Raw genomic sequence first — 9274 nt, 5'->3', positions numbered from 1 at the left:
CATCATTAGAGCACAGCATGTTCTGCTTGGTTTCCAGAGCATTGAAAGAGAGACATGAAATAGGCTACTACGGAGGTCTGATGATGCGTCTGACAATAGTGAAAGTTGTGTGTTGTGTTGGGTGATGCGCTAAAGTCTGAGGTAGACTAGTTTGAAACCTGCCGGTGTGTTGTGTTTATGAGGAGCCTCCTCGTGTGTGTTGTTGCATGAGCTGGCTGATGTTTCCTCTACAAGCAGAGATCTCAGAAAAGGTAAAACTGTGAAACCGCGACCAAATTTATCACATAAAATGTATTACCTATGTCTCACAATGGGGTGTTTTTGCTGTGTCAATGTTTATATCTTTCGTACATTTGCATTATTCCACAAAATTCTATATGTGGGGGACCTCGTAACCCTGTGACATACTGTAGCTCGCTCTCCCTGCGTAAGAGGTGCGCACTTTGACAGACAGTCCAACAACAAGTCAGAGGGGTTTAGGAACATAGACACGGTTTAGAAATGTGCCGTTATTCCCCTTTAACGGTACTACCCTGGTCAAAGGTAGTGCTCTATATAGGGAATAGAGTGCCATTTCGGACGCAAACCGGATCACCCTGGAACACACTCAGGACAAAGTCAAACCACAGGCTGTAGCTATATTAGAGAGTGGTTCTGTGGCTCCGATAAGGTTCCAGTTTCTACCATGTGTGTTGTGTACTACTACGGAGTGGCTCTCCTGGCTCTGCTGGCAGTGAGCAGGGTAACCGCGGCACCGACGACTGAGCCACCGACTGAGGAGGACTGTGGTAAACTGGTCAAACCACTCCCTGCCGACAAGTTCAACACGGTGGGTTTCAGGCCTATACTTTTTTTAAGGAGTGGGAATTGATATTTTCTGATTTGATTGAATACATACTGAGAGAGGATGACAGCGGGGAATGAGAGAGAGAGGGTGTGTCAAAGGGCAGTAGGAGAGATTCATATCTATGCTGACACTGTAGACATGGATGCCAGAGGCTGTAGCACTCCCACTAGACTACCCATGACTCTTGCCATCACTTTGATCTTGCACATTGTATATAGTCACTTTACTTAAAGCTGGCAGGTATGATGCTGTATTAGTTATTATAAACATCTATGAGCCTTTATGTGTTTATATCAGGCTTATAATATGCGATGTCTATGTAGCAAGTTCTCAACTGAAAAAGTGAATGCCAGTGTAATGTATGTTTCCCTACAGGTCTTTGGTGAATGGATTCTCATCGAGGCGTTTTCAGATGATGAAGGTTATGCCGAAAAACTGAAAATGGGAAAAAGCTCCAAGGTGGAACTACGAGCAACATCAAGCGACAAGAGTGTGCTTTTCAAACAGGGAAACATGATGTGAGTGGCTCCTTACTCTACTGCGTTGTCATAGGTTTGATGAACACATCTGGACCACTGACAGTTATGAGATATGAGGCAATCTCTGAATCTAATAGGACATATCCTCTTATCTTCCAGTGACGACACCTGTGTTAATTACTCCATAATGAATATGTCCATTGTAGAGAACACCATACAGCGGTTAAGTAAGTCAAATCCGTACCTTTCCCTTTCGAGTGTTAGTGGTGTGTGAGAGCTGAAATACTGTACTGTAGCTAAATATGTAGCTATCCCAGACCAGACGTGAACTGGCTGCTTCAATTCATCCTATGCTAATGGAAGATTATCAAATAGAAATAATGCTGAGAGTTACTGTTTGTGCTTTTTTTTTTTACATATAGAGGATAATGGAATTTCCAAGGCACACTTCCTGCAAGCCTGCCCTGACTGTCTCGTCATGCACTTCAGTAACACCATTACAGTAGCAGGAGTGCCCATCCGAATGGTCCGATCTTTCTATATCTTTGGTAGGTGTGTGTGTGTGTGTGTGTGTGTGTGTGTGTGTGTGTGTGTGTGTGTGTGTGTGTGTGTGTGTGTGTGTGTGTGTGTGTGTGTGTGTGTGTGTGTACTTTTGAGTAGGTGATTGTGTGGGTAAAGTGGGACTGGGGTGTTTGTGGGTGTCTACCTTTGTCCGAATTTACCCGATTGCTGTGTTTAAAAAGCCATTTTATTTTCCCTTTTCCAGGAAAGACTGGCAAACTGCACGAATCAGAGCTGGAGCCAATCAGAAAACAGGCCGAGTGCCTCAAGTTCCCACAGCCTGCACAGTTCATCTATGATGGCGTTGCAGGTACAATGTCTACAGATGAAATAACGTCGCAACATTGACATTGTGACCCAAATCTAAATCTTTCTTTCCTTCAATGTCTTCTCTCTGCAGAGTTTTGCCCCGAGACAAAGAAGAGTGAGACTAAATAAAACTAAGAGCTGGAATATGGAAAACTGGAGCTATAATCATGTTCACAGGAGATATTGTTAGGAGAGAAATAAAACTGACTGAAATATTTTGCTCTTCTTTTTTTTACAATTAATGGTGAAATCTGCGCTGTTATGGATTGTGTCTCACTCACTCTGCCTCAAACATTGGTATAACTGCCTGTCACTCATTTGACACAAGATCTAGCAGAGAATCAGCCTGTTTGTATTAAGCCTGTGTTTCTTACCATCTTTCATTCATAACCTATTGACAATTCTATGTTTTTGTCTGTAGTACCTCGCTATATTAAATATCAAATAAATTGTGTTGAAAAAGGAACCACACTGGAATAAAAAAAAAAAACACGCAGTTACAAAAATGCCCATCAGGTGGGTTTCAAAACACAGCAGAGTAGGTGAGCAGAGGAGCGTGTCCAATTTGACTGGAGCGTGGAGCGAGCTGGCCTTCTCGCCAGCTCCAATTTCGCTCCAGTAGCGCTCACTTCATGAGCTCAGGGCATGCCCGCCCCAGCATGCATTTGTAGTATACTTGTGTACTGCTATAGCCCCTTGCTTTAGCTACTGTCATCTAGTATGCTAAATATTTTCATAAAGAAATTATAAAACACACAGGTCAAAAATCAAGGTGACTTACCAAGATGAGGAGGAGCAAGAGCAAGAGAGGGACTGAGGTCATGTAAGTGTCCACAACTAAATATTCATTGTGGAATCTGAAAAGGCAGGTATCCCGAAAGCATGATGGTGTACTTACTAACTGCACATGCTAACAGAAAGGAACAATACGGGTAGCTAAGTCTGTCATTGTAGCAAAGTATTTGTAAACTAAAAATCAGATCTCTTAAAAGTTTCGTTCATTTTCGTTCTATTATCTATACAATAGGCCACCATTGACTTTCGCCCAATAGGCCTGGCATATAATCTCTTTCAAGAAACTTTCCGTTTTGATTGGGTTAATTTTCCTACCTACAGAAAAACATTTTAAAAAACAACTACACATCCCTGCCCGGCCTGGCAAGAGTGGCATAAGGGTGTTTAGCATCGCCAGTGGCTCTGCAAGCGCTGAGAGGGTACTCTCCGCTGCTGCCATGCTCTCCTGGCACTGTAGATGGAGCCTAATAAGGCATTTTTAGTTTCATTTGTATTTCATTCTAAGTAAGTCACAGTCTATATGTGCAATTTATAGACTATAATGATTTAATACATCTAAATAGTGTTTAAATGCTGAGCGCATAATGTCCCTGCCAGCCTAGTGTCTTGCACTTGCAAATGCTTCACAATGTATTTCTTTGTAGGCTATAGCCAGTAGTGGAAAAAGTACCCAATTGTTAAACTTAATATAAAATGACTCAAGTAAAAGTGTTTGTTTTAAAATATACTAAAGTATCAAAAGTAGATGTAATTGCGAATATATACTTAAGCATCAAAAGTAAAAGTATAACTAGTTTAAAACTCCTTATATTAAGCAAACCAGACAGCATAATTTACTTTTTATTTATTTACGGATAGCCAGGTGCACGCTCCAACACTCAGACATAATTTACAAACGATGCATGTGTTTAGTGAGTCCGCCAGATCAGAGGCAGTAAGGGTGACCAGGGATGTTCTCTTGATAACGGTGTGAATTAGACCATTTTCATGTCATGCTAAACATTCAGAATGTAACGAGTACTTTTGGGTGTCAGTAAAAATGTATGGAGTAAAAAGTACATAATTTTCTTTAGGAATGTAGTGAAGTAAAAGTAAAAGTTGTCAAAAATATTAATAGTAAAGTACAGATACCCTAAAAACGACTTAAGTAGTAGTTTCAAGTATTTTTACTTAAGTTCTTTACACCACTGGATATAGCCTTGAAATAATATAAATAATATAGCCTAAATATTTCATTTTCGTTCCTTCTTAGGGTACCTGTCTGGCTCCTGGCCTACTTAGAGTGTTTACATGCTGTTTGATACAACATTTGAAATTATAAACGCTTCTTACAGTCATCTTTTCCTGTTGTTTATTAAAATACTTTTAATTAAAATCATATGGTTTGGTTTCAATACTTCAATACCAAATGGTAGGTCCAGGTAGTCACAAAAATAGATGCGCGTTGGTTAAATTGTGATTTTAATGAATAAAGCTAATTTGGAGCACCATTTTTTTTCCTTTGAGCGAAGAGCGGTTTTTAGCGAGCTGTTGGAAAGGAAGTGGAGCGCTGGAAAGGAAGTGGAGCGCCAGAGCGATGAGCTGGTTTCCAACTGCTCAACTCAAATGTCAATCATCACCTTTCCTGGGAAATGTCAGATGTCCCGAGTTGTAGACTAGCCAGGGGTTGTCGTCATATGTCACCCTATGTTATGAAGAGATAAGGAAGTGACTGACTGACAGACAGAGAGGACAGACAGACGGAGAGGACAGACAAACAGTAGGTTGTTCACAAGAATATTGGATTTACATTAAGACCAAGTCCAAAGATAAATGTATGTGCATCCGAGGAGGCTGGTGGCAGGAGCTATAGGAGGACGGGCTCATTGTAATGGCTGGAATGGAATAAATGGAACGCATCAAATACATCAAACATATGGAAACCACATGTTTGATTCTGTTCTATTTATTCTATTCCAGCCATTACAATGAGCCCACCCTGCTATAGCACCTATAAACCAGCCTCCTCTTGTACTATGACATACAACCAAAACCAAACACACAGCAAAGTAGCTTTGATGATGATTGAGATATTTCATGTTTATTTAATCCTAGAGCTTCAAGAACACTGTCCTTGTGAGTTCAGTTCCTATGGTTGTAGCCTCAGACCCAGGACTTCCTGAAATGGCAATGGTACCTATTTCCTATTACCGGTGGTGTAAAGTATTTAAGTAAAACTACTTTAAAGTACTACTTAAGTAGTTTTTGGGGGTATCTGTACTTTACTATTTATATTGTTTACTACTTTTACTTTTACTCCACTATATTCTTAAAGAAAATAATGTACTTTGTACTCCTTACATTTGCCCTGACACCCAAAAGTACTCGTTACATTGTAAATGCTTAGCAGGACAAGAAAATGGTCTAATTCACGCAATTATCAAGAGAACATCCCTGGTCATCCCCACTGCCTCTGATCTGGCAGACTCACTAAACACAAATGCTTTGTTTGTAAATGATGTCTGACTGTTGAAGTGTGTCCCTGGCTGTACCTTTTTCCACATTTTGTTACGTTACAGCCTTATTCTAAAATGGATTAAATAAAAAAAATCCATCCCACAATGACAAAGTAAAAACTAGTTTTTAGAAATGTTTGCACATTTATTAAAATAAAAAAAACAGAAATACCTTATTTACATAAATATTCAGACCCTTTGCTATGAGACTCAAAATTGAGCTCATGTGCATCCTGTTTCCATTGATCATCCTTGAGATGTTTCTACAACTTGGAGTCCACCTGTGGTAAATTAAATTGATTGGACATGATTTGGAAAGGCACACACCTTTCTACATAAGGTCCCACAGTTGACAGTGCATGTCAGAACAAAAACCAAGACATGAAGTCAAAGGAATTGTCCGTAGAGACAGGAGGCACAGATCTGGGGAAGGGTACCAAAATATATCTGCAGCATTTGAAGGTCCCCAAGAACACAGTGGCCTCCATCATTCTTAAATGGAAGAAGTTTGGAACCACCTTGACTCTTCCTAGAGCTGGCTGGCAGCCCAAACTCAGCAATCGGGGGAGAAGGGCCTTGGTCAGGGAGGTGACCGAGAACCCGATGGTCACTCTGACAGAGCTCTATAGAGTTCCTCTGTGGAGATGGGAGAAACTTCCAGAAGGACAACCATCTCTGCAGCACTCCACCAATCAGGCCTTTATGGTAGAGTAACCAGACGGAAGCCACTCCTCAGTAAAAGGCACATGACAGCCCGCTTGGAGTTTGCCAAAAAAGGCACCAAAAGACTCTCAGACCTTGAGAAACAAGATTCTCTGGTCTGATAAAACCAAAATTGAACTATTTGGCCTGAATGCCAAGCATCACATTGGGAGGAAACCTGGCACCATCCCTACGGTGAAGCATGGTGGTGGCAGCATCATGCTGTGGGAATGTTTTTCAGAGGCAGTGACTGAGAGACTAGTTAGGATCGAGGCAAAGATGAATTGAGCAAAGTACAGAGAGATCCTTGATGAAGACCAGCTCCAGAGCGTTCAGGACCTCAAACTGGGGTGAAGGTTTACCGTCCAAAAGGACAACGACCCTAAGCACACAGCCAAGACAACGCAGGAGTGGCTTTGGGACAAGTCTCTGTTTTTGCTTTGCCATTATGGGGTATTGTGTGTTGATTATTGAGAAAAAAAACAATTTAATCAATTTTAGAATAAGGCTGTAACCTAACTGTCAGGTGCGTCGTAAAAGCTAGAACAAGGCGCAGCGGGTATCATGCTCATCTTCTTTATTTATTATAAGAGAACACTTAAACAAAATATAAACTAACGCCAAACAACAGTTCCGTAAGGACACAAGCACTATACGAAAAACAACCACCCACAAAACCCAAAGGAAAACAGGCTGCCTAAGTATGGCTTCCAATCAGAGACAACGAAAGACACCTGCCTCTGATTGGAAACCACATTCGGCCAAACCTGGAAAACGGAACATAGAAAATGAAAACTAGAACCAAAATCCCCTAGACAAAAAACTCCAAAACACAAAACACACCCCCCCCTGCCATGCCCTGACCATACTACAATGACAAAAGACCCCTTTACTGGTCAGGACGTGACACTAACAAAATGTGGAAAAAGTCAAGGCATGTGAATACTTTCCCAAGGCAATGTAAGTGCGCTACTTTTGATCAGAGAGTCCTGGTCAAAAGTAGTGCAATAAATAAGAACTAGGGTGCAATGGTAAACCCTGGGACACACTCAGGACAAAGTCAAACCACAGGCTGTAGCTAAATTAGAGAGTGGTTCTGTGGCTCCGATAAGGTTCCAGTTTCCACCATGTGTGTTGTGTACTACTAAGGAGTGGCTCTCCTGGCTCTGCTGGCAGTGAGCAGGGTAACCGCGGTAACCGCGGCACTGAGCCACCGACTGAGGAGGACTGTGGTAAACTGGTCAAACCACACCCTGCCGACAAATTCAATACGGTGGGTTTCAGGCCTATACTTTTTTTAAGGAGTGGGAATTGATATTTTCTGATTTGATTGAATACATACTGAGAGAGGATGACAGCGGGGAATGAGAGAGAGAGGGTGTGTCAAAGGGCAGTAGGAGAGATTCATATCTACAGTATGCTAACACTGTAGACATGGGTTCCAGAGGCTGTAGCATCACTGCTAGACTAGCCAGGACACTGGCCGTCACTTAGATCTTGGTAGCTGTCTTGGCACCACAATGCCAGTTCACTTTCCTCCTCCCTATTGGCTGACTCGTCGTTGTTGGTTATCAGGCTTACAACCCGGGTGTCGTCCACAAACTTGATGATGGAGTTAGTGTCGTGCAAAGCCACATGGTCATGGGTGAACAGGGAGTACAGCAGAGAGCTGAGAATACACCCCTGGGGGGCCTCTGTGTTAAGAGTCAGTGTGGAGGAGGTGTTGTTGCCAATCCTCAAAGCCTGTGGTCGGCCCGTCTGGACGTCCAGAATCCAGTTGCAGAGGCTGGTGTCCAGACCCAGGGCTCTGAGCTTGGAAGGAACAATAGCGTTGAATGCTGAACTATAGTCAATGAACAGCATGCTCACATAGGTGTTTCTCTTGTCCAGATGTGTTATGGCTTTGTGAATAGTGATGGAAATGGCATCTTCTGTGGATATGCTGGAGCGGTGGAAAATTGGAGTTTGTCTGGCCTTGATTTGGGCAATGACCAGCATCTGGAAACACTTAATGATGACCGGGGTGAGTGTGATGGGCGGTAGCCATTTGGGCACGTCACCTTGTTTTTCTTGGGCACTGGGATGATGGTAGTCTCCTTGAAGCAGGTGGGGACTACAGCCTGGGACATGGACAGGTTGAAGATGTCCAAGAAGATGCTCGCTAGCTGGTTAGAGCTGGCTGTAACAATGTATTTGAGAGACAACAAGTGCTCATTGTGCAAATGTATTTCTGTTTTCAATAAACATTTGGAGACAAATTATAGTTTACATATTGTCAACAACCTAAGCCAACCCTGTCTGTTTTGCCCCATAGTTGCGTCAGTTTTGTTGCTAAACAACCAATCCCTCTATTGACATTTCAAAGTGTTGGTTATTCTCGATAGGACTTCTGTAGAAAAACGAACCACTCTGGAATAAAAATCCGGCAGTTCCAAATATGCCCAGCAGATGGGGTTGAGAACACAACTGAAAGAGGTGCAGTGTCATCACCTTTCCAGGAAAATGTCACACGTCCTTAGTTAGTAGTCTAGCCAGGGGTTGTCGTTGTATGTCAAACTATACGAAGAGATAAGGGAGTGACTTTCAGGCTTTCATCAGTGCACACTGTCTAGGCACGGACTTTCTGACGACTAACCTGGGGCTGCACATTGTCATGACAGGAGCAAACGCGAGAATAACCTGAGTGGATTATCACCTGTGGGTTCATTTGAACGCAACGGCAGCGCTGTTTTCGTCATAGACCCCCCAAAAAATCAGACGGAATATTTCTATTGACAGTTTCAGAGATGAGATGAGGCTCACCCATGTCAAATTTGGATGTCTTCTGGCTTCTGTTTTTCTCTCTCTAACCTGGTTCACCGCTTATAATGGAAATGGTAAAATGTCGCACGTGTAACACTAGTTATTAGGCTACAAACTTTAAATTAGGCTACAAACTTTCAAAAGGTGAAACGCTTGTGCAGAACTGCTGTATCAGTTTTCTATTGTTTTCGAATGGTAATATTTAAAGATAAATATACAGAACAAAAATATAAACGAAACATGCAACAGTTTCAACGAGTTTACTGAGTTACAGTTCATATAAG

The 9274-nt window shown here is 42.1% G+C and overlaps 2 protein-coding genes across 5 annotated transcripts in view; both read left to right on the top strand.

Annotated features, from left to right (window-relative positions):
• Positions 1 to 505: 505 nt before the first annotated feature.
• Positions 506 to 2411, top strand: LOC106611802 (saxitoxin and tetrodotoxin-binding protein 1). Its single transcript, XM_014212388.3, has 6 exons — positions 506 to 829; positions 1223 to 1365; positions 1486 to 1553; positions 1749 to 1874; positions 2093 to 2197; positions 2288 to 2411. The coding sequence occupies exons 1-6, from the start codon at positions 686 to 688 to the stop codon at positions 2323 to 2325; spliced, it is 624 nt and encodes a 207-aa protein (XP_014067863.1). The 5' UTR covers positions 506 to 685; the 3' UTR covers positions 2326 to 2411.
• A 6314-nt stretch (positions 2412 to 8725) lies between these two features.
• ugl (ureidoglycolate lyase) overlaps positions 8726 to 9274 on the top strand; it is a 46370-nt gene continuing 45821 nt past the window's right edge. For all 4 annotated transcript variants that reach the window (XM_045723906.2, XM_045723905.2, XM_045723907.2 and 1 more), the window contains exon 1: positions 8726 to 9064. In XM_045723906.2, coding sequence (XP_045579862.1) covers positions 8980 to 9064 — 85 coding nt within the window. In that variant the 5' untranslated portion in view covers positions 8726 to 8979. The remainder of the gene's footprint in view (positions 9065 to 9274) is intronic.

This window comes from Salmo salar, chromosome 09, assembly GCF_965601325.2.
Source record: "Salmo salar chromosome 09, fSalSal1, whole genome shotgun sequence".
Classification (NCBI taxonomy): domain Eukaryota; kingdom Metazoa; phylum Chordata; class Actinopteri; order Salmoniformes; family Salmonidae; genus Salmo; species Salmo salar.
This window is presented reverse-complemented; position numbering and strand designations above follow the sequence as displayed.